This window comes from Epinephelus moara, chromosome 2 (assembly GCF_006386435.1).
Source record: "Epinephelus moara isolate mb chromosome 2, YSFRI_EMoa_1.0, whole genome shotgun sequence".
NCBI lineage: Eukaryota > Metazoa > Chordata > Actinopteri > Perciformes > Serranidae > Epinephelus > Epinephelus moara.
Genome location: NC_065507.1, coordinates 31,650,771 through 31,677,277, shown reverse-complemented (window position 1 = coordinate 31,677,277; position 26,507 = coordinate 31,650,771). Strand labels below are relative to the sequence as shown.

At 40.8% G+C, this 26,507-nt stretch overlaps 1 protein-coding gene across 1 annotated transcript in view; it reads right to left on the bottom strand.

Moving 5' to 3' along the window:
• Nucleotides 1-26,507, bottom strand: part of zmp:0000001236 (mastermind-like protein 2) — a 46,662-nt gene that overhangs the window by 5,043 nt on the left and 15,112 nt on the right. The window contains exon 2 of the mRNA XM_050072378.1: nucleotides 4,806-6,011. Coding sequence (XP_049928335.1) covers nucleotides 4,806-6,011 — 1,206 coding nt within the window. The remainder of the gene's footprint in view (nucleotides 1-4,805; nucleotides 6,012-26,507) is intronic.

Sequence of the window (26,507 nt, the reverse complement as noted above, 5' to 3'; positions counted from 1 at the left end):
CATACGTGCTAGTTGGCTGTTGGCTGTAGTCTTTGCAGTGTGTTCAACAGTGTTACTTTTTAGCAGTAACAAAGTAATATAACGCGTTATCAACAGGATTATGGGTAATATTAGTACACTGACAATGTCATGTAATGGGTTACCACCTAAAATAAAGTGTTCATTTTTTCTTTTTCATTCAACTGCATCATGCCACATTGCTCCACTTCTGCCAGTGCGCCACCAGAAAAAACATCCCCAAAGCTTGTGTTGCGTTGTCATATCATTCATTACACACTACCTCACAGAAGGGTGCCAATGATCGTGTGAGTTATCATGTCCAGAGTGTTTCCATTCATATACCTACAACTTATCCTGTCCTACTTTTGCGTTCAAAGGCTGCCTGAAAGCAGCAGGGATAAGGAGCTTGCCTCTGGTTTGTTTCTTCCTCATCCCAGTGACAGATATGGGTGATGTTAGTATATGTTGGATTTATCCACTCCCATCCCCTTCAACTGCAGAGCAACTCTCTCTGCAGTGTTGCTGTAGCTGGAAGTGACCAGCACACCTGGAACCAGCAGGTGGGTCCTCCAGCTCCGGTGTATTAATGTGCACTCGTCATAGTGATTTACTCACACACCATTCTGTTTGTTGTACTGACCTTAATATTTGTTTATTGTGTTCCATATCATAGGCCTACAAATACTCATCCATATCATGATTATCAGAGTTTGATCCTCTGCCTGACCCTCCCTGTGTCCAAAGCTTTTCATTTATTTTAAACGGTCTGGGCTGTTTAATTGTTCTATATTATCTCTATTATTAATATAAACAGGGTATCCTAATACAAAGTGGTAACCACTGGATGTGAATGCATGAATGGGCCAGACTGTGCAGCACTGGGTTTGAAATGAACTGTAATACACTGGAGCTTCTGTGCTTTGATTAGCTGCTATGAAACAACATGACCCTCATCCATTTAAAATGCCTATTAGATCTTGTGAGGTCATTTTGGTGAAAGTAAGCAAAGGTAATGTAATAAGTAACTTATTACTCTACACAGAGACGTTTGAATGATGGTAACTAGTAATATATGATATATAACATTTTGAGAGTAACTTGCCCAACACTGGTGTTCAAATACAACTTCCTGGCTGAGACTCAGGCGACGTGAGGCAACACAACAGTCGGCCTTTGTTGCCACTAGGTCTTTGATGTTGGTTTGGTGTGTCTGGGCCTTAACATGTTTGTAGGCGGGACTGTCTACCACAACAACTAAGAGAGAAGCTCTGATGACAACACAGAGACGTAGCGTGACTTCATTCTCTGCTCAGGATGCAACTACTCCACTATATCTTTCCATAGGAAATAGTGTTATGCTGCTATAGTATATAAATGTTCCAAAGGTTGCAGACAGTTCCTTTAAGAGATGGGTGAGTAACTCAAACACACATTTAGTTTCAATATTTCTTTAATATAGTCCCTTTTGCACCTGAACCAGAAAATTTCTGCAGTGGCAAAAATCAGAAATCAATTTTATGTCAAACATAATAAATAACAAGACCTGCAATTATTTCCACTACACCAGAACGAAAAAAGCCATATTTTTCTTTCTCTGGCTTAAACACACCACACTCTACTGATGTGACTAGCTAAATTCTGTCCTTGAAATAGCATTGCCCACCAACCACAGTAGCTCAGGTTTCATAATGCATTAGTGTCTTCTACTGTAAGCTGCCAGAGAATGTATTCATACTTCAAGTGACTGAGGTATTTTTTTGTGTGTGTATGACCTCACAGCTAGAGAGTTGCATAGTCGTGGATTTGAATTTTGACATGTTTGACTCAGCAAGCGATTATTAAACTGTAGGAAGCTTCAAACAAGTACCGAAGCTCACATCTCAGGCCGTAAAAATGGTCCTCAGCTTCACTCAGTGGGAGGAAACCCGCTGTGAGTTCCTAGTGTTACACAGGCGATCAGGGCACTCTTTCAGGACCTTTATTTCTCTGGCATTACTAATTCAATTCACTGTGGGAAGAGACTCTACTCTTTTTTCTTCTCTCCGTGAGCTGTCCCTTCCTCATTAGCTAGACTTTTAACCCTGTCCGTGCTGAACGCAGAAGACAAACACCATTAAACACTTGTTCTAAAATCACAAGGAGGCTCTTGTTTCTTCTGCACAGTTCCTATGCTATCAATGTTTGCATATATTATTTGTTCAAACAAACTGCACATTAAAACACAATGTCCTTGGGAAAGTTGGCTCGCAGAGACTTTACCCCTCATGAACTCGAGCACAGCCGCATGTCCTCAGCATTTTAAAGACAAGAGGTGACCGAGCTTTCACTTTCAGAAGCTCCAGACTTTGGTAACATTTTCTTTTTTAATAATTTATCAAAATTCATTTAAGGCTTTTTCATTATTTGATATCCAGCTCTTCTAAGTCTCTTCTCCCCTTCTTTCACACAGTTGTAACTTTTAATCACGTACAGTGTTTTACTGCTTATAGTTTATTTTAAAATGTGCTTAATTAATAGAACCACAAAAATATTATTAATAATTATCACCAGCGCTAACACTAATAGTAATAATAATGCTATTTGTGACATAAGCGATACCTTTTTTTTCCATAACAATTTTAGTTAATTAATCGACTAATTCTCAACCAATTAATTGCCAACTAATTTGATAATCAATTAATTGGTTTGAGTAAAACATTTTCAAGAAAAAAAAGTCACAGCTGTCTTTTTCCAAATGTTAATATTTCTTGGTGTCTTTACTCAATGACAGTAAACTGAACATTTTTTGGATTATGGACAAGATTAAACATTGTTTTTTGGGCCTTTTCTGACATTTTATAGACCAAACAACTAATCAATTTATCTGTAAACTACTTGCGAAATGAATCACCAGAATAATTGACAATGAAAATAATTATTTGTTGCAGCCCTAATATAGTGAAAACAGTCCTTAAAAATGTTTGTAGGCTCAAGATCATTCACTAATTTCAAAGATTTTTCATATTTCTGCCTCATGCATGAATTGAAAGCTTCTGAAAATGCTAATATTTTAAGTTTTAAGACAACCATTGAGCATGCACAGCCATTAGTGATGGCTCTCTGTTACAGTATAGTGGTAAAACAGGTTCTGTTTTACCAATGTGTGATGATGTATTTGTCATCCTACCTTGTTTACTTCCATGTCTGAATAACTCCCTCCCTCTCCCCCTCCTCCCGCCCTCTCCCAGTCACTCAAGCACTTCCCTTGATCTGTAGAGGTTATGAGAGCTCTCTTGTGTGGCTCGCATTATCATTTCACACAAAGACAGCTACAGATACTGTTAGAGCAAAAATGAAAGAGGGGACGGTCTAAATCTCCCCAATCATAACAAATCAGTGATTCAACCTCCGGCACCAGGCTAAGCAGATTACTGTCATTTTCCACCACTTGTCCCTTGTAGCTAACAACCTCCAATTAGCAAATCCCGCTGTGCATATCTGTGCCCTGACGGGGAGCCACCATGACAAGCAGAGAAATTAGAAGTCCTGCATGTTAATCTACCATGCTCTGGCAATCTGTGTCATCGTCAAAACACTTTCAGGGGAAATACATATTCAAGGGAGTCACAACAGCAAAGGCACAGTCAAGCAGCTAGAACAATGAAAATAAAGTCCCAAAACAAACAGCGCAGCATTGTTGCTTTTTCAGACAGCAGGTTGGCAGCTGCGAGCAAACTGAGGCAAGCGATTGATGAGGAAGACTAAAGAGAGCGAGTTTGACTGCTCTGCATCATGTTACTATACCTTCAGTAGAAAAATACTATTGTTTACTTTGTATATAGAGTGCGACAAAATACACAAGCCAGGAATTTAACATCTGAATAAATAAAATCACACAAGAATTTGTAATTATAGTCTATAGTATATGGTTATTGCCACTGACTAAACATAAATCTCATGCTTTATTGCACTAGTTATGTTGTATACTATTCTTATATGGGGGTGAGTTCAGGTAATGTGGGACATCAGGCACAGAGAGACAGATTGTAATGATGTTAATATGCAAAATTAACAGCCAATCACCAAAACTGTTTTGTATTATATAACATTGTTCAAACGAAAATGGCCGTTTGTGCCAAAATATTCTTAAACAGCTCTTTCTACATTGAAGTCGATGTATTTTTTCTTGTTTAATAAAAGGTTTTGCATTCATTAAGTAACAAAGAAGCCTGTTTTTTTTTAATCTAAAAATGACTTTCCCACTTTACAAAAACAAATTGTCCCGCATAACCTAAACATGCTGCGTGAGCGACAGAGGGGGTCATGGCATGTTTGAAGGTGTGTAGCTTCTGAAACATGGTTGGTTCCCATCTGAATCCAACATAAAGATGTTCCAAAGGCCATAGTGATTTCTAGATTTAAACATTTTTTTGTCTACATAAAACTACATAACCTGAATTCACCCTATGTTGTATTTTTGCTATCACACATAATAGCATGCTCTAGGCACATGCACCGTGAGAACCTTGTAACACCTATGGCATTGTGTTGACTCATATTGCCATAATCACATACATGAAGGTAGATACATGATACGTAAGACCTTGCAATCACAATTTTGTTGATTTTAATGTTTACCATGTAGCTGTATTCTATGCTCCTCTGTAGTTTTAAAAACGTCTTGAGCTTATAATATGCTTTTGGATATGGTCAAAACTTCTAAGTCAATCTAAGCTCAAGGTCAATTTGTTCCCAAAACATTTAGAGATACAAGGTTTTCACATGCGAGCAATCATGTGTGAAGTGATTTTGGACAAAGTTCTTACCTGTCGCTGTTGTGCCAGTTTAAAAGGCAGCCCCGCAGGAACCGACTTGGGTTGCAGGCAAAGAGCCCCTGACGTAGGGATCTGTTGGTTCTGGAAGTGGAGAGCTGAATGTGGCGGATTCTGGCCGGTCGATGGAGGCTGTTGCTGCTGGGCTGAAGCCTTGTTCACTGAGCTTGCCATGATAGGCATCGGCTGGCTGGCAGAATGTGGTGCTTTGGGGCTGAAGTGCAACGTGGGCTTGGTGCTGAGAACCTTCATGTCCAAATGATGGGCACCATTGTGGCCGTTTGACTTGAAGAGGCAGTTGTTGATCCCTTTACTCTGAGAGCCAATTCGCTGCTGGCTCAGCGGGGCCGCGCTGGAGACCTTGTCCTGGGGGAAGGCGCTGGTGGAGGAGTGGGTGCTCATGGCAGGAGCCCAGTTGGTCAGTCCTGCGGGTGGTGTTTGGTGGTGGTGATGAAGCAGAGAGCTCGGCTGCTGTTGGTTCGCTGCCATCTGCTTCAGCTGCTCTGCGTGGGATATTTCTGGCCAGCAGGGCAGGGCTCTGGGGTGTCCTGCCTGAGTGTTAGCTTTCTGCGACGTGGTGGTAGAAGAGGTGCTGGTCAGTGTGAAAGAGGGTCCTGCTGAGGCTGGTCGAAGCTGTGGCGAGCCACCATGAACCTGGCCAAAATCTGGGGAGTGCTCCATCTTTATTGGCTTATCCATTGGGGAACACAGGCTGGCAGCTGCTCCTGCTGAGCTCGGCCTGCCTAGATCCAAACCAAATGTATCATCCTGCTTCAGCATCTTCTCAAACTCCAGGTCATTCAGCGTTGGCACTGTCTTTGTCAGCTCATCAAAAAGATCCTGGAGCTCTGGGTCAATCTGACCGCCACCTTCATCTTTGAAGTCAAAAATCATCTCTGCGTTTGACTGACCACAAGACTGGGCCTCAACGGGCTCTTTTTTCATTTCTTTCAGGGTCATGGTGAATATGTCTGACCCCACTCCATGGGGCATCATGTAACTCTTCCTCTGCATGCCCATGGTTGAGGACCCCTGCAGAGAATGAGGCTGGCTTAAGTTATGGTTGCAGGGTCTGTGTCCCATACCACCAGCATCCACACGGACCCGCTTAAAGTCTGATCCGGAGAAACCGCAGGAGAGCCCATTCTGCTTTGGTCCTGGTGCATGTCCCTCAATCTTCCTTCGCAAAGATCCTTGAAGCTGCAAAACACAACAGAATGGAGTTTAGAGAACACTTAGTACCTTCATGTCACCTTCATTTCATTCATTTATTATTTATAGGGTAAATGTTTAAAAAAAAAACAACTCCATTGTAATGCAGTCTGAATTCCAATAGAAGACGAACCCACAAGAAAACATTTTCATAACAAGACTTTAATTATTACACTCGATTAAAAAGCCAATTTAAATCATGGTGATAGTTCTGACTATGGGTGCCTTGAATTTCAGCTCAAAGTATCACCATGTAAATTAATTCAATTTCACAATTTGCTCCAAGGCCTGTAGATGCTGCACACTTGACCAACTTGTGAAATTTGGGAAGATTACTTTTATTAATAGACAGTGTTTTCATTCAGTAGCACAACTTTTGGTTTCACAAAGGCGGTGATGTCTTGAATGCTTTATTCTGCCATAAATCACCAAGTCACATCCCTTTGTGAAACCATGCAGATACATTCAGATAAGCATCATATATAATTTTATTTAAATACTCGCAATGCATCAATGAGGCAAAAATGTTTTGATAAGATGTAGTTGAAGCGCAGTGGATGAGCTGAGAAGATAGCTAGGAATCTGATACAGTCGACAGACCGCAGAGAGAAGAACAGGGTCTTTGTTTCCCTCATTTGCATACATTATATTTTCTTCCATTGTGCTTCGTTAGATAGCAGAGTTCCTCCTTTGTGGCTGAGATTCTGTTAACACGCTGGTGCAGATATCTGACTTCCTTTTGTCCTGTCCCCATGTCTTCATTTAAGGTAACAAGCACAGAGCCATGACTCACAATTCTGACCACTCAGTAGCATCTCCGTTAAACTGAAACCCTGAAAAAATGTGCATGTTATCATAGAAAAAAACGCTGATATTGTCGTATCAACAAAACAAAGGAGTTTCTTCTTTCACTATGAGTCATTAACAACAATTCAGTGAGAAAGGAACTGTCTATCCAATGGCAGTATCAGGCACACTGTTGTATACACATAAAAATGACTGATTATCTGACCATCTTTTAATGTGGTGCCTGCATGGAAAACAAAATGGCTCGGATTGTACACCAACCTGAGCACAGGAGAGGAGTATCAGTGTGCTGCATATTTCACTGTGGGAACAAATTTGAGTCATTTCCACCTGCTGGCACACATTACATTAAGATGATTCATAGCCTGAGGGTTTGGAGTGAATCCTGCAGTTCACTACATTTCTGCTCTGTTCGTGTCTGTATTACCTCTGCTAATGCTCTTAACAATTGTTCAGAGATGCATCTTCACATTTTAATCAAGGCACAAATATATCTGCGATTATTAAAGCTAATAAGTGTGTAAGCATTTTGACATATTGAATAGATGTGGATGGATGATGATGATAATGTTGATGGAGTTGTGCTGAGAGGGGGTGGGGTACTGAAATGATCAATTCTATTCAGAGGATCATACGAGTGGCTTTGCATTTAGCTTAGTAAGTAGAAACTGTTAACATGAGTGCACAACATTTTCAAAAGCCTGATTACAAATAGATTAATTTCCAGGGAATCGTTCAGTGTATTTTAGTACAGTAGGAAAATCAACAAACACTTGAAACTTAAGCTTGAGCTCCATGACAACGACCAGTGTGAAGGCGGAAGAAAAACTTGTTGCATTAAAAAAAAAAAAAAAAAAAGAGCTGGGGTGCATGTGACTAATGTCAGAGTCAAGCAAGAGTGACCTATTTGTTTCCTTTATTTTTTGTCAACAACATGTTGTGACTGTAGTACTGCAGCTGGAGGCAGCACCCGTGTCAAAATTCTTGCTGATGGTGCATTTACAGACCCTCCTGCCATCTGACAATTAAAAAAATCACTATCTGTGTGGTCAGAAAGTCAAACACAGCAGACAAAAAAACAAACAATAAAACAATCATTAATTTGTTTTTTTGTTGTTGTTTTTTTACAATAAAATGTTTTTGTTTGACATGTGACTCTTAAGTTTTATATTTCAGAATGTCTTTGAATGCACCAACATGTACTTTACATGTTTGCAACTTTATTATAATATGGTAATCTAATTTAGCAATTTAATTTTAACAGTCTAAACAAAGATGACTAATAGTTCAATGATATGTACTGTATTAGCGAACTCAAAGTTTAGCGCTTTAAAATACTTAAATGAATGGAAATAAATGGAGGGCAAGAACCATTAAATAGTTATGCATGAATACTAAATTAACTATTAATGTAAAATGCAATACAATTGCTCTTAATGAGCTAAAAAAAATAAAGGAAAACAACACTTGTAAGTGTAAAGTAACTTAGTCTTTGCCTAATAGTACATTTTCATGTATTTTTAAATAATATATTAGTAGAAAATGCAATGCTAGTGAAAGAAAAGCAACTACTATTTTGAAGTTAAACATACTTTCCCACCAAAGCAAACCTCAGTAGAAACGTTCTTAGCAGAGACTAGAAAGAAAGAAATCTTGTCAGATGATGTAATGACAGGCTGAATGATGCCGAGTTAACACAGAGAATAACAGAGGCACGTACACTTTTAACCTGGAGATGTTCCATAAGTTCATCTACAGTAGGTCTAATACACTAGCTCCCTCTTGAAATCTTTACTGAGATCCAGACTATTAAACACTGTGCCTCTCTACAGACTACTGGACATCTGTTTTTCTCCAAATGCAGATGAAAACAGGCCTTCTAGTGTGTGCAGCTCATGCACACTGTCTCTCGTTCCAGAGGGCTCTTTCTGGAGAAAGACAGACAGGAGTACTCCTCATGGTTCAAGGCACTGTCTGAGAAAACACATCATGAATAATGGAAAGGACAGTGGATGTGTTGCAAAAAGCCACTGTGAGAGACAGGGTTGCCTCACTGCTGCCTCTGTGCCATTTAAAAAATGGACTCTAGTCAAGAGCAGTTCTTAGTTCAAATTCAAAACTGGAGCTTCTTGAGAAGTGCAGTCGAGATTTTGTCAAGGTAAAGATCACTGTCATGTACATCCTCCATCTGGGTAAAAAAACAACAATTTCTGGGCTTAAGCTCATTTTTTAGATTTCAATCAAATAAAGGACAATCCTGTTCACTCAGTGCTCTGCACTCAGAGCAGTGGCCTCCTAGCTGGCCTGAAATCCTCATGACAGATCTCCATGTGATCTGAAAATAGATTTTTTGATTAACATTTAATGAGCTTAGAAGCTCTGAATCACTTTGAAAGTGACTCCTGCTGCATGAGAGGCTCATATGTATGTATTATATACCGATCATCTTAGAGATGAAAGCATAACCGCACACAGTCTTTTACTGTGCTGGCTAAATGTAATTCACCTGCTGTCAGCATATAGATTAGTAGTGGCAGAACATTTATTCAAGAATTGTATGAATACAAAATCAAGGATAACAAAAGAATTTGTTTGCCAGAAGTTAGAAAATCTCTTAACTCAGTTTTTACAGCTACAGTAAATGGAGAGAGCACATTCAGGCTCTTCTCGTGCACTGTTCATTTGTATACCTATAAAAAGTAATGCACTAGTATTCATATATAACCCATGTAATTATGAGCCAGTAATTCCTATTTAACCCAGGTAAACATAACAGTTCCAATCAAGTGACGAATCCTCTGATGGAAGTGAAGAAGCAAGTACTAAAAAATAAAAGTCCTCCTAAGGATGCAGATTAGGGTGGTTGACACGACTTTCCCTCAGAACATAAAGTGACAACGCCTAACCATAATTATTTTCCTACACCTAACCCATCTTTACTTTCCTAACCCTAACATACTTTAAGTATGTAATTTAATGTTAAGTATGTGACAATGCCTAAGCATAATTCTTTTCCTAAACCTAACTCATCTTTACTGTCTTAAACCTAACCACGTAACTTAACATTGAGTATTTAACGTGACAACACCTAACTGTAATTCTTTTCCTAAACCTAACCCATCTTTACTTTCCTAAACCTAAACTATGTAACTTTACGTTTAGCACACAACTTAATGTTGAGTATGTAACGTGATGACGCCCAACCATGATTCTTTTCCTAACCCTAACCTACCTAACTTTAAGGGCTCTAGTTTCGCAGACCGGGCGAGGCGGGGGCGCAGTGCACCTGCGCTTCGCCAACTGGGTGTGGCCAGGCGGATTTTGTAAGTTTGGCACACCATGTGCGCTGGCGCAGCTACTCCTCTTTCCCACCTCCGTCCCTCCTACCTGCGCAAGTCGGAAAGAGGGAGGAGAGAAGGCATGGAGTGGGTTTTACACACATCACACCAATCAAATGAGCCCCTCTCCTAGCCTTTAAATGCACTGTGCGAAGGCGTAATGAGAGTTTACTCAATTCGCCATGGCAGAAGAGAGCAGCAGCGTCAGACGGCCAAACTTCTCCCAAGAGGAAACTGATGTTTTGGTCCGGGAGGTCCAAGCTCGCAGTGTCTGAATATACGGAACTGCGAGCAGACCTCCACGGGCTGATGATGCAAAGGTAGCCTGGGAGGAGGTCACCACAATTGTAAATCAATGTTGCGTTTCTCTCGTGTGCGTGCGCTCTCTCTTTCTCTCTCGCAGTCTCACTCTGTTTCTTTTCTTTTGACTTTTCTAAGATGACAGATGCTGAATATATACTCCCTATCTGATGCTGTGGCTGTTTGTGGTTGGCTGAGAGGGATGTGAACTCATTAGTTTTGTTAATCAAATCAGGTTGGGTTTCCATTACGCCTGCCAAACGTGCCAAACGGTGCCAATCCCCTTTGATCTTACATCAGATGTGACGGGACAGTCGATATAGAGAAACATTTATGTGCTGATTGCAGATAGTTGCATTGAATAGTGGTTTTTGGGTTATTTATTGCATTGTTAATGTGCCTGATATTCTGGAGACCTGCCTGTGAGGTTTCGGTGACGTGTGCGCACTGTCCGCCAGTCAGCCAAACTTCCACTACACCGGCTGCGCTCCACCTGTGCTGACAGTAGACCTGGTTTCAGCTGGCAAGCTTTTAGCACACCTTCGGCGAAGCCTTTTGGCATGAAACTGTCACTGCGCCAAGCTGGATCTGTCAACACCTCCCTCTGCTGCGCCGCCACACCCATCTCAGCACACCTCGGTCTGCCAAACTACCAAACTGAGCGTGCCTCGGGCTGCGCTGTTCAAAACTAGCTCTGCGCGGGGTTTGCCACCCTGCGCCACCCTGCACTGCGCCGGGAAACTAGAGCCCAAAGTATTTAATGTGACAACACCTAACCGTTACTATTTTCCTAAACCTATCCCATCTTTACTTTCTTAAACCTAACAACATAACTTAACATTGAGTACGTAGCCTGACAACACCTAACCATGATTCTCTTCCTAACCCTAACCTACGTAACTTTACTCTCCTTAAAGTTACAATGTGTAATTTACGTGGTTGTTTATTAGCAAATATCAACTATTGCTTTCATAAATATATATTTACTAAAGTGTAATGCAATTCACATACAAATGGAAGCTTTCTCATAGGCTTAGAATGATTTCTCTATATATACACAGGCAGGGCGTGGTCTGCTGGAGGCTGCCTTCTTGCGTTGCCATGTTTGAATACAGTGGCCGAAAGGGACCAGTAACTTGCCGTCACTGGAGACGGTTAAGGTGTAGATCAATTTGGGGTGCTTCTGCGTGAACCTGCTTTGTACTTTTATGATTCTGTCGCACTTTAAATGGAGGACCACACATATGTTTTGCACCGTACGAGGGAAACCACGCCACCAAAGAAAAGAAAAAGATCAGATAAGCGAGGACGGGAGAAAACGCTTATTCCAGGTGGAAAGAACTCCTGAAGGAGAAGGATTTCACAAGGGATGCGGAGGTTGCCTGCTTTCTGCTAGACAGGTAGTTCAATCTGATATTTTAAAATCATGTTGGCTTCATGTCTGCAACTACTTTTCCCTCTCGTCTAAGTTTAAATGACGGCTACGTTTACGTGCTAATGTTATCCTAGCCTTGGCTAACGTTATCTCAGAGCTACAGCTAAATGGTTAGCCTAGCCTACACCCTAATCTGTTGATTCCTCTCGCGCTGCTGCGAAGGCTGCCACCCTCTCTCCTCCTCTTCCCTCTGGGTAGCCGAGACACACCTCTTCGCCTGGCCGTTCCTGCGCCGCCTCTACCCCCTCGCCCCCTTCCTCCCCCTGGTCTTCCTCCTCTCCCTCTCCCTCTTCCTCTTCCTCCTCTCCCTGTGTCCTGTGGAAGAACACTCAGGAAACGCATATATTATAATCGTACCAACCTATATTTGCCGCACCGTGCCGTGACTATCACATAAAATGTGTTATTTTAGCATTACTGTGCTAATGTTTGCTCATGTTACCAAAACAATTAGAAATAAAACACTCCTAACATATATCTCACAGATAACCTGTATCTCACTGGTAAGCTACAACATACCGTAACATGGTTTATATTCCTAAATAAATATTCACCTTGTCACTAGATACTCCTGAAAAACTCGAAAAACTCTGCTGTCTGCGCAAGGCTTTTTGTCCTACGAGGCCACCGTCACTTACCCGATGGGAGGGGTAAGTGAGTGAGCGCGAGTGAGCGCTGCAATCTAGAATGTGACCGCTGATGTCACTGTTACTCACCATTTTTACACACTGAGGCTTTAACCTAACCTACCTAACTTTAATTTAAGTATGTAATGTGATGACACCTAACCATAATTCTTTTCCTAAACCAAACCCATCTTTACTTTCTTAAACCCAGCATGCAAAACTTTACCCCATCATGATTGTTTTCCTAAACCTCACCCATCCAAACATTCTTAAACCTAACCTATGTAACTTTAAGTTGACTTAACCCATCTTTACTTTCCTGAACCTAAATTATGTAACTTTAAATTAAGCACATAACTTAACGTTAAGGACATAACGTGAAGACGCCCAACCATGATTCTTTTCCTAACCCTAACCTACATTCTTAAACCTAACCTATGTAACTTCACTCTCCTTGAATTAACCAACCTAACTTTACTTTAACTATGTAACCTGACGACACCTAACAATGATTCTTTTCCTAAACCTAACGTACCCTTATGTTAAGTACAAAGCATGAGGACATCCAATCACTTTTCCTAGACCTAACCTAACTGGTATTGGCACTAATTTGCGTATGAGGATACGTTGACAATATACACAATGTTTTCAAAATTTTGGCTTTAACAAGATTGCATTTTTTGTGCAATACATCCATACTATGTGTTTTCTTTGAACTCCTTGTGGACAAACAATACCCAGAAAATAATTTCAATAAGTGAATCAAGAATGGATTTCTTTCTTGAACATAACCTTTTTGATGCTGCTTATTGATGCCCTTTGACTGTGGCAGCGAGGAACATGACCTTGGTCATGTCAACAGAGGCTATCTTTTCCTGGGAGCTGGAGGGCTGGTTGCCCGTGTGTCAAGCTGAGCGGTGTGGTGATGCTGAGCACTGTGGATGGGGCTCCGGGTGAGCCATCACGAGGACGCAACACCAGGCCTCCTGGTACCATCTGTCAGTCCAGTGGCCCTCAGAGCCATGAATGCTTGAAGGGTATAGGTTTGAGCGCGTTCAAAGGTTTTGTGTCTGTGTTTGAGTATGAGAATGTGGTTCAACAAAAGATCGAGCTCGCCAGCCTTTAATCTATTCACCAGAGCCCTGAAACATGTTGCAATCCGTTCCTGCGAGAGTTAGAAAACCTTCCTCTCGGCACTTGACATGGAAAAAACAGTCCCAAAATAAAGGAATAAATACGACTATTGTGTTCCTAGGGAGACATAATATTTATGCGGTTCTGCAGGTTGCATACTGTTGCAAGAGGGGATTTCAGCTCGTTTATTGCCAGATAAGAAACAAGAGCCCTCAGACCAGTGCCAATGATCAGCTGTCATACAAAATTTCTGCTATCTGCTTGCAGAATGCTGAGAAAGTGTCAATGGCTCAGTTTAATTATGGGGTTTCTACTAGCTGTCTAAAGCAGTAAGCCATTATACTATATACAGAGAAATAGAATAAAACATCCTGGATAACTTAAAAAGTTTAATTATTAAAGGGAAGGTAAGGAAGCTGAAGCTGAGACTGCTGTGATAGCTACATTATGTACAGTCAAATCAGGTCGGGGGGCTGTCACATTCTGCTCCATCTTTCCTGTAACCTCGTTTTCTTTTTTTAATCCTTGTTTGTTACCACGTTATTTTCAGTCAGCACAATTCAGGTAACAGCAAGGTGTGCACAATGTATTTTTTACTATAAAACAAAAATGTTACAGGATAACCACAATTAGGTGCTACTAACAGGAGGAAATACTGACACAATACTGACAGTTTAAGTTTCAGCTAAACTTTAAGTTTTTGGGGCTTTAAGCCTTGTATAGATCTAATTTAAAGACAAGATTTGCATAGCACGAAGAGTAAAGCAAATTTTATAACTCCAAGGGGTGCACTGAGGCAGAAACAAGCAATTATAACTGAACTTATATCTACAAAATATGCCACATAAGCATATATAAGGTGTGTTTTATGACAATCCAGGAGGAAATTATACACTAGATATGCACTGAGGCGAGGTTTAGCAGACAAATTAGATAGCTCCCTCTTGAAAATCTTAGCAGCTACTTTTAGTATTAAATTAAAACAATTTTTGGTACTCTTTTGAGGATAATTTCATGGCTGACATTGGTAGGCTTGATCCTTTTTTACACATGGTAAATGATAAAACAGTTGGAATAGAAATCAGCATCATTTCCAGAACAAAAGGAACATATGTAATCTGTTTCTATAAGGCATGTGCCATAAGGTTGTACAGGGATGTGAGTATAGGTTCATGGTGTGCTTCCCTAATCAGGCTGGCGCGTGTTGGGACGAAGCAGCACACTGCAGAGGTGGGCTACTTTTGGCTCATCAGCACTTTGCATCCCCACACTTCCTGACACAGTTGTATTAGATTGAGGCTGCCCTCCAGAGAGCAGGCAGGAGAGAAGGATGAGCAGCAGCAGCAGGAAAAAAAAAGAGGCAGCTTTGTGGCAGCCTCTGGGAAATGGGAAGAGATGATAAGAGCTCCTTTGAAGAGAAATCATCCATTATGTTTACTGAAGGCAGATTTTTTTAACAGTTAATGTAGCTCAGCTCCAACATTCCATGGAGAAACTTGCTATTTTAATAAAAGGCAGCTTGCACACACACACACACACACAAAAAATCCTGTTGGAGACACTTCCCATTCTCCATTATCCACATGCACAGATTAAAAGCCAGCATTCCAATCAGTTCTTGCTTTGGCATGCCTTTTGTTCAGAATCAAGCAGATGCGTTTAATGTGATATCCCTGGAGCTAAAGGAGGCACGAGGAAGCAGCTCCGAAAATATGCACGGACCCCATCTGAAAATATGTGGGGCCCCTTAAAAAAAAGTAACAAGCAATGCTGGTATCTGCGCAGTCACCGGTCACTGCACACCCATTAGAATGATAAGAGTGAGCAGGCAAGGTATGTAAAGCTTCTCTCGGATAGTTTGGGTCATTAGTTAAGCTGTTTTTTTAATACAAATTTATTCCATCCCTTTAAATGATCTTAAACTCTAATTATTGTTGATCTGGACTGTAAGTTTGAACAGCCAGTTATTCATAGTATTCACTGAGTATCTACTTCTGTTACAAAATGTTCAAGAGTTGTGGTTCCCCAGATTCCCAGGATGGCAGAATAGCAGTGAAATGATCCTGGGAACATATTTGGGGTGTGTGAGTGTGTGTGTGTGTGTGTGTGTGTGGGAGGGGGTAGGCAGATTCTGTCGAGGCATCACCGCAGCACCAGCTAGGCCACGCCACTGCAGACGTACCACAGGTCACCAACATCGCAGTGACAAGCCGTCACATCACATCACCCATGGCCATGTGGCTCACAGAGCTCCTGACACTGCTGTCGCCTCTCATCTACATGTCATTCTTAACCGCAGAGACATTTACTGAGGAGGACTGAGGGCTCCCCGGACTCAAGAGCAATCCCATGCAGCACACATCACTGTAGCTTCCAGAGTAGAAGGGACCCCTTTGATAAATGATTTAAAGCGGGGAAACTACAGGATGTGTTTGAATTCACTGTTCACAACACGCTGGAAAATAATTTCCAGGTTTAAGGGAAACATCCTGATCTTTGGCCACAGCATCATGTTTCCTGCCACCCATGTCTTCACTTGGTCACTGTAAGAAAGAGAAAGGCGATGGGCAGGAAGACGTCCCACCATTTAACAAGCCCAGAGCAAGTCACAGATAACCATACAGCTCTTGCCTTCCAACTGCATATAGGCTAAGCTGCTATTGTAGCACAAAGGGTTTAATTTAGTGGTAACACAGGCTTAAATTCTCATTGGTCCAACACCCTATGAGCTGGAAACACCCTCGATCAGCTCTCAGTATTCCTATCCACATCTTAAATGCTGCATGCTGTGTGCCAAAAATGACAGGACATGATGTATCTACCATGATGACATGTTTATTTAAATTGGTACACTGTATGTGCACTGCATCTGCGTAAGTGTGAGAGGCAGGAGGTAAGGAACTATTTTCAGGCTGGGAAACTGCTGGAGGGTGTGGGAAGGTTAACATGAATCAGAACATTAAAGGATTTTTAAAAGCTGAGGCTTCAGAATGAGAAATGATCAATCCCTGCTGACACCAGAGGTCACTGTGAGCAGGAGAAAAAGAGAAAGTTAACAATCCTGGATGTTAGGATTAGTTATTTATTACATTAGAGGAGGATATAACAGCACCAAAACAGAGGTCTTTAAGCAGCCTGGAGTTATTTGACATTGATTAACACATTAAGCTTCCTATCACAGTACACAAAAATGTAATGACTGCAGAGGTGAAACTAGCATGTAAAAATGAGGCCCCGTAAGATAGCAGACAACCTTACAATTTCAGCCTCTCTGAAAACCCTTGTCAAACAGGTTTAAAGCTCTCCGAGAATGTTTGTGGCCTTAAAAGGCCACTGCCATACAACCACAAGTACCTTTTTCCCAGCAACCGTCAAACACAAGGCCTGCCTCCGGTCATGCCACAGGAAAAGGCCCATAAGCAGGGAACAAGTTCCCTTCCTGTTTTCAAAGACGATTCCTATGGCATGCAGAGCCGTTTCCTGCTCGCTAGGCTCATTTCACCATCTCAAACATCTGGCTGCTCTTCAGCATGCAGCTGCAGCACGGTGAGAGCCAACAGTGCCACTGCTGAGTTGAGCAACACAGTCCTGAGCCATTCCAGTCATGTCTCTGGACGCTCAAAAGAAAACCATTATCTTGCTTCAATGCGATGCATCCCACTAGTGAGCATGACTTGGGATCTGCAGCAACTATTGATGAGATCATCTTTAATTCTACCATATTTGGGACTTGTGAGTTTATGTTTCATCACTCAGCTACTTGATTTATGAATTCCTTGATGCTCCCTTTCGAGCACAGTGACTGCAGTTCCAAATCAGGAAACAATATTCGTCAATATCTGATGTGATTGCAGCAAAGTGCTCTTTAGCAGCGTTGCTGTGGCGATTTCCCAGTGAAACAAGGATCCATTTTATATCCCGTGGGAAACCTGGGCTGAGTGGTTAATGCTGTGCTAATGCTGCTTCACTCAGCCAGGTCTTGATAAGCCTAACGCTTTTAGAGAGGGGAAACACATTTAGTGTTTTAAACCGCTCCAATGGAGAAAGCTTGGAAAAATCCACTAGTTGAAAAGGCTATACTTGTTGAGTTTTGTCGTCTCTCTCAGCTTTCACTTAAATTACACACACATGCATTAGACAGGCGAGCAGTCACACTAATCTGCGCTCATGCTCTGAAACAATCCTCAGCTGGTTCGGTTTGAAAAGGGACTGCTGCAGCTCGAAAGTAAGAAGAAAAAATAAATGAGTGGGAAGCTTTGTTTGACTCCCACTCCTATCAGTACTGACATTCCAAATAAGGTCTGTGTAGACCGGTGCTGGCAGAGATGGACACAGAAAACACTGCAGAGCTCTCACAGGCTCCAACCAAGGAAAAAGTGTGTGTGGTGGGGGGAGCATTGGGGATCATGGTGCAGAAAAAATGTGACCTCTAAAAATGTATCATCAGCCTGACATTTCCCAGAAGGACAAAAACAAAACATCACATGATACTGATACATCTTAGATATTAGTTAGTTACCATCATCCATGAAAAACAAACAAGTCACTTGAATTTAAAACTGTTGGCCTTAATTCCAGAAAGCTGTGGCCTGAAAAATAACTAATTTTCTCACTGTTGAGACCTGTGAAAAGTCCTTGGATTAAGTCTGACTACCACAACATTAAAAAGAAACCCAGGAGAGAGATTTTATATCCTTCTTAAAGTTCTATTACTCAAGTGAACTCCAACAATGTGACAGAACTTGCCCTTAGTGACAAAACCCATAGAGAATTATCATCCAGCTCTACAGTGCAGCATTTTAGCCTCTTTTATCGCATGTACAGCACATTTACTGTTTGGTTCTATCTCGCTGATCTCATCAACCATTTCCTGCAGCAGGTAGCTGCTGATAAACACACTGCACGCTACATTCCCAGCACCAAACATCAGCCAGAGTTGACTAGCTAGTGAAAAAGTGTAACATCTTGCAGCTTAAGAGCCAGATTTTATTTATTTTTTAGGAGGTGGAGACCAAAACTGAGAGTGAATATTGAACTTCAATTTGTCAGGTGGCAAGGAACATGACTTCAAATGAATGCTATTGTTTTAACAGCATGTGTATGGTTGTAGGGTGATATGGTGTCAAGACTGTGTCAGCTCTGCCCCTAGTGGCCAAAAAATGATTTATTCAGCTTTAAGTTTTGATTTGTCACTTTCTTTGATACCATCTGAGCAGCATTTCAGCATTTCATTTAAGGGCAAAGAACACCCTCTCTACCTATTGCTGCCCCCAATCTTTAAATGTAGGCTAACATGGGCAGCTGTCATGTAAAAAGTAAAATTAGTATTATCCCGCACATGTAGAATTAAAAAAAAAAAAATAGACATTTCATTCCAAGGGTTGCCCAAATTGCCTTCCCATAGAGCCCTGCAGGTACTGAGCTCACCAATATCTGGGCAGGCGGTGGCTCTCACAGTGGCAGGGAGAGTTCAAGGTTGCAGCAGCGCCTATGTCTCTGAGCAAGTTTGTGCACGCAGACAGCTCTTGTGTGTCTCTAAGTGGGCCTTGTGAATCAACGCTTTAGGTCTTTTTACATGTTGCAGCTGGTGAGAGAGAGACAAAGTGCGCTCTCAGGTAATCTGTCCAAGTGGGAAAAAAAAAACTTTCCCATGATGTGATCACTGCCATTCATTCAAAGTTTAGGGAAACACTAACAACCGTTGCGATTTCAACACGATTAAGAGGATTTGAGCTGATAAAGACACTCGTGGAAAGAAATTATCTCCTAAGCATGCTATCTCATCCAAAAATAGTCCATAGCAATTAAAATAAAAAAAAAGGTTCTCTGTACCTACAGAGGCATCTGGACAAGTAAACATGTAGTCCGTTGCTTGGGAATAGATGAACTGTTCGTGATGGTGAACATTTTGTCAGTGGTTTGTCAGTGGTTTAAAGGCCAAGTCCTAATCCCACTACAACATACACTACTACTGACTTATCTAAAACAGTCTGAACTGTCTTAAGTGCGTCTTCTCCTCGTCTTGACGTTTCAACAAAGTCAAACATATTCAATATTTTCATAAGTTCTTGGCTTTTGCAAACACTGAAGTCCAATTATGTAAACATTGTCAACAGCCAATAGCTGACCTCTCTCCAGCACCAAACAGAGAGCAGCAAATTGGACAAACAGTACACATGGAGGGGACTGCTGGGAGACAGAAGAACATGAACAAGTTTCGCTTCTCTTAGACTGTGAAAAAGGATGAGACACTGGTGGAGTTGTGGGGTAAACAAGAGAAAGTGTTAAATTTGGTGTGTATCTGATCCACCAACCAGCACTTCTTTTATCAAGAAATCTTAATTTTTGAAACAGTTCACTTCTCAGGCCCAATGTCTCCTCCCACTATAATAGCACAGCTAACCAGCAGAGGCTGGTAGTGAGTTGAGGTGACAGAATCCAAAATGTTAGGTTTATAAGCAAATAAAATCTGTATGAATTGTACTGATGCCGAATTGACAAGAATACTGTCGACATATGATGCCTTTTATCATGTGTCTGTAAGGTTGTGTGCTTTTGTGGATATGTAAAGACTTGTTAATATGTCATATTTCTTAAAAGGCGTTTGGCATAATGTTGTCCACCAAAAGCAGGATGGGAAGTGATCTCACAAGGAATCTAGTTGTAGTGTTGAAAAGAGTGACCCAGTCTTTGCACAATCTTATAGTGTGTTGTCCTTTGATGTTAGAGGGTGTCAAAGTCGTCTCGTGTAAGGTAGGCATTAGTGCACTGGTAATAAATGTTTAAGTATCTTGTCTATGCTTGGTGATACACATCTTAATGGACAGTGAACCCTCAAAGAAAACTGCTCAGACGAGGGACTCACAGCCATGTGGCTATCGTCAGAGCATCTGCTAAAGGAGGAAGCACAGAATCAGGCCATGCTCCCTCGGCCCAGTCTGTAGCAACGGGCTATGGAACAACAATAACCTGACCGGACAGAGGATGTCATATGAAAGATAAACTGGCAGATTGCAGTGATGGTGCAAGTTGGAGAAATTGGATTGGGAAGTGGAAATAGAAGTTAATCAATCTCTCACTTCCAGTGTATAAGTTCTCCAGCTAGCATAGTGCTGTTACTGGAAGCTGAGCAAATCTTAACATTTTGTACATTTACAAGTAAACTTGTATTAATGAAGTTCGAGTGCACCATTATATGAGGTTAACTTCGTATGCTGTTGGTAGAAATGTGATTCAGACAAAGAGCAACATTTGCCTTCAGTGTCAATGTGATGAGTGTTTTGGGATATCACATTATACATTATGCTGCTGTCACATTCAATTACACCCTGTAAGGTCAAGGTTTGTATATGGAACTATCTGCATTTCCATCCCAGGATATGATATTTGGTCTACGTGGAAGAGATTATCCTGCTTGCTTGTGTGGATTTCACAGCTCAACTGGCAAGGCGTCCCTTCACTGACTAGACAGCTGTTTTTTTCCCTCGCTTTGACTACTTCAGGCAAAACAGATGAGCTTGGTGATTCAAACTCAGCCAAGGCAGCATAATAGAGGGGAAAATTCCCTCTTACCGAGGGAATTAATTCACTGGGAATGACAATGAGGACAAACCCTGATAAACACAAGTGTCAGTATTTTAGGCAGTGCTTTGTGAAGTTGTTCTAGTGTAATGTGCTGACTTGAAGAGAGCATTAGGCTACAAATACTAATGTACTGTGTATTGTGCAGGTCAGTGGTCAATTTAAGTGTTGATTTAAGGATTACTTGTTCAAATATATTAAGAAATAGTAAAAAAATATATATGGAAAACAAATACTGTATCCCAGGTGATTTTACTTTCACATGGACAAACGTTGACAATGATATAAGCACATGATACCAAGCTTATTTTCAAATGGCAGTGCCTTAAGATCCGTTTCAGACCTGCAGATCTAGCACTTTGAGTCAAATCAGTGGAACAAATCAGCAAGATGGAAAAAAAAAAAACTGCAGCTCCAACACTCACCTCTAGGTGGTGCATGTGTTAAAATTGTAACAAAGCTGTTTGCCTGTAGGAGGCAACATCTAACCTGACATTGCTAAATCAATTCACAAATGCAAATTAGTCTGTAACGTCTCAGTACACTTTTGATTTCCAAGGAGCATTATCAACAGCTGTAGATCGAAATGCCTCTGGACGCAATTGGATAGACTTACAACCAATCAGAGCAATGAAACGTGATGTAGCGCTGAGCAATGGACAAATGTAAGCAGACTACAGTGTGTAGAAATGAGATGTGATGGTGTATCCATTACCTGGTAAATATGTCCTGAAAATGATAATCACAATAGTAGGGCTATATCTCGATACACGATACATATCATGATATTTTTAAATCTCCTCGAAAGCGCCTCATCAACGCTAGGACTGGGAGACAGAATCAAACAAACAATATTTCTGACCCTCTCTGATGCGACAAAGTTGTAGGGATGACTATTGTTTTTTTTTTTGTTGTTTAATTGTTTTTTCAGAAAATATTAACACTGAGATTTTTGATCAATAATCATCAATAAGGTGCATATAAGTACTAAGTGGGTTGAGGCAGGTCTTAAAACAAACAGAGAGGGTTGTTAAGTTGATACTTTTACATCACTTTACTGCAATGCAGCCAGACGATATATAGTCTCAATCTTGATAACAATATAATATCTCCATATTGCCCCTCCTCTTTACTACGCTAGGTTAATGTTAGTGTCCCTGACAAAAATGACGTCATCAGGTATTTTACTTAAAGTGCAAAGTCTCTGCAAGTTGTCAGTCATCATCAATCCGCCTCCAGTACATAAACAGCTGTGATTGGAAATCTGTCTGTACAGGAGGGGAACAGGTGCATCGGCCACAGCAAATAAAACATAGGCTTGCAGATTCGTCTGGTTCCCAAACTAGGCAACATTATGAATGAGAGCTAGATAAGGTACTTCCACTTTCCCCTGCAAATTTGTCCCATTGACTGACTGTGGCTCTGCAACACAAAAATCCCCTGTGGCCGAAAAAATAAATTTCCCTGAAGAGGACCATTATAAAAACAGTTTGTAACACTGTTGAAAGGACACGTCAAACTACAAAGTAGGTCAATTGTTATTATTATTATTCAAACCATTAGGGTTTTATATTTACAATCCCTTTCTTTACCAAGCACTCCCCCTTGAAGAGAATTTGCAGCCTGCTACATGCAAAAGATTGGTGAGCTATAAGTCAGTCCATGAAGGGTTAACGTCTAAAATTACAAAAAAGGATAAAAAATTTGGTATATTATGTCCAGACCACAACCAATACCACTGTTCTCTTACAGCTCCCATCGGCATTTGTGTGTACATACTTTGATTTTCTTACTTACATACTACATATAAAATCAAGATTCCATATGCTCTGATCTTGTGTAATTTCTCTGAGAACTAATCTAAAACATATTAATTCACATTAAACCAAGGGGCCTGCTGTCTTAAATTCTTATGTAGTCCTGACACTGATGTTCAAGGTATTAACAACCAATACAAAAGTCAGTATCAGCGAGTATCTTACACTGTTACAGGACTATGTTTACAGAAAATGTTCTACATGTTCAGTACATGATAGAAACTATTTCTGTTCTTCAAGGACACACTCCACCCAACCAGACTACCTAAGCCATCTGTCTAGTGAAGTGAACAAGGACATGAAGTTAGAAAAGAGTGTGCTTCAATTAATTTATCACATTTGACCGTGCCTATGTGTTGCTGAACCGCAGAACACCATGCCATTAGGTTATGGCATGAAAAGGCTGGCTTTGTTGCCGGATGTAGGAAAAACATCCAATAGACTCTAAAAAAAGCACAGGAAGGAAACTGGGGGTGGGGTGGCAGTGAGTAGCAATGGGGGTGTGGTGGTGGAGAGTGGGAGTGAGAAAGGAATGTTCTCTTCACTCTCTTTCTCCCTCTTGTTATCATGCATTCGCACACATAATAACCCCACTTTCTCACTAACAGCTATGAAAAGAATGCAGCATCACAGTTTTTCTCTGTAAGCAGAAAGGAAGGAGAATGAGCCTTTACTTGCTTAATGACCACCAATTCAAAAAGAACCAGTCAGCCCAAATACATTTAAAGGGGCCCTATTACAGGAAACCATTCACTCTGACTATGTACATATAGTGCAAGATTAATTGTTTCTGAGGTATCTAAAGCATCAAGAACAGAAAAATATTGCTGTAATATTTCTCATTCTTTGGAGAGACTGATACAGTGGGAAATTTAAGGAGAGGAGTTAGATAATTCATTGATTAGTGATCAATGAGAGGCAGCACTTCATCGTACACATCTCCCCGCCTTGAGCCAGATATAGTCTGACATGATGCAAGTTTGGCCCTGTTTGCACTTGGTATTTACATGGGTCTTGGGTGATCGGATCTCAAGCAGACAGCTCTAAGTAAATTCACCGAACGCATCCTCAATGCATCTTGAGATCTGATCGCTCAGACTACATTCAGAGGTGGTCTGGTCCGCATATGGCCACATTCATTCAGTAGTTTTTGCACAAATGTATCCGGGGCCTCACTGAAGGACCGCCTACTCAGCTGACGTCCTCTGCATACACAGAAGTATTCATTTGTATGCCAACAGTGTTGTCTGATTATGAGTATAGTTAGTACCGGTAGCGGAAATGCCTCCAATCCTGCCTAAAATGTTTGATCGGGTATTGGCGAGTCCTCAAGTCTATGAACCAATAGTACACCACACAATTTACTGATAAACTAGACTTGTTATATTGCACTGAGCAGCCCCTGGCAACTACTGTTTTAGAGTAGCGAAGAAGAACTGATTTCCAGTAAAAAGTGTAATGTTGGTCATTAGCAAAATCTCAAAATAAATAATAATAATAATAAAGTTTTACGGTGGTCATTCTCTGTAGGTCATACAACAATGACAGCAATCCTTTTGCATCTGTACAGGGTTAGTAGCAATGGTATCGGATCGATACTTGGTATCAGCCAATACGCCAGGTCAGAAACCGAAACCGGTACCTAGAAGGAAAAAATGGTATCAGAACTTCTCTAACTACTAGTTTGTCAAACATCTTGGGCAATTTAGTTAGCCTAGAACTTGCCATGGTATAGACTGCATCTGAATTGTTTTGATTGTTTTTGCGTGCAATGGTTTGTGCAAACTTCTTCTTCACAGGAAGTGCACTACTTTTTCTTCTTTTAATTTCCTGCCACTAGTTAAAAACAAAAACACTTTTCAAATGGAAATGATGTACATATTTATTGGCATATAGAGCGGGCAAGTGAGAGCCGATCACAAGTGGTCACTCGAGATGCCTGTAGAGACGCTTTCTAATGTCAGGTGTGAACAGACAGGCTTAGAGCTGTCCATCTTTGATCGGATCAACCAAGACACATGTAAATACCAGGTTAGGATCCACTTAAATAGCATATGTTTAATCTAAGTGGATTCTGGTGTAGACCACTCACGCCAACTAGCATGCTACACACATGATCTCGTCTTGCACTAACCTTTTTGGTGTGTTATTCTAAACGCTTAATCATGCTTTATAAAGATATTGTGCCCTATTTGGATTTACTCCACAAGCCCACCTAAAAGCAGCTCATGCAGTTATCGGATTCACCCCCTTAATTGCTTTAAGACTCATTCTCATCTTCTGGAGGCAACATTCACCACCTGGCTTTACCAGATGGATTAAACATACTTTGGACTTTTTAAGAGTGGAGAAAATGAGATTAAAAAAAATGTAAAGGGGCAAAAAACAAACCCTTTTTATAATTCTGTGAAAGTGTGCAGAGCTCTGTCAATGAGAGCAAGAAGGTGAAACATGAAAACCCTTTAGGAGATAGTAGACATTGCTAAACACTGTAATGCAATCCAGTGCAACATTACAAACTACAGCCTCAAAAAATACAACAGTAAACAAGACCTCTCTCATAAACAACTATTAAAACATATCAATTTTTTAAGGATATATTTATCACCATTGCCTAGCATTGGTTTCAATTTTCCTGGTTACTCAGCTTATTTATCTTACAGTTAAACTTCAGGATCACAGTCTCCTATAGCTGCCATGAATGTTAGGCAAATCGAAAAATATGAAATCAAGATGACGGTTACAGTTATATTTACATAACTTAAACAGTTTGGCTGACATTACAGTAAAACGTCAACCAAAACTAAAAAGCTGAAGGCAACCATGTCTTCCCATCCCTCATCCAGACGAGACTCTGTTACTGTCTGCTACATGATTTCAGTGTGAGGCTCCATGTTTCTGCCTATTACCCCTTCGTGTAATCCTTTCATGGCAGGCAAACAGATTCCTCTCACTTGTCATGCAAAGGGCACATAGCATTTACATTGTAAAACATTATGAATGTTTCATTACATTTTAGAAACAGTTGTTGGCCTCATTTGAATTAGAGGAACTGCTGTTGTTGGCCAGAAATCCTACACTAAGATATCTGGAGGTAAGGACTTTGTTTAAAATAAACCAAAATGGCCTTTAACTACTTTTTCTTTTTGATATTACAACACAGAGCATTACTTCTAACTGGAGCCATGGTATATTTAAAATCAAAATCATTAGAATCAAACCCAAATCTTTAAATTAGTAAGCGGCTAGCTTTCCAAGATATGCCATAATCCGTGCAGCCTTAAATTAGTCTAAAATAGCCGCCAAACCATGCAGCAGCCCTGTCACTGGAGGCCTGCTTCCTGTTAAAACCAGATTGTAGTCAATTCGACAGGGCAGATAAAGACCAGAGATCGTCCCCTGGTTTCACCTCCCGTGTGCTGTAGATTCAACAGCAGTGTCTGTGT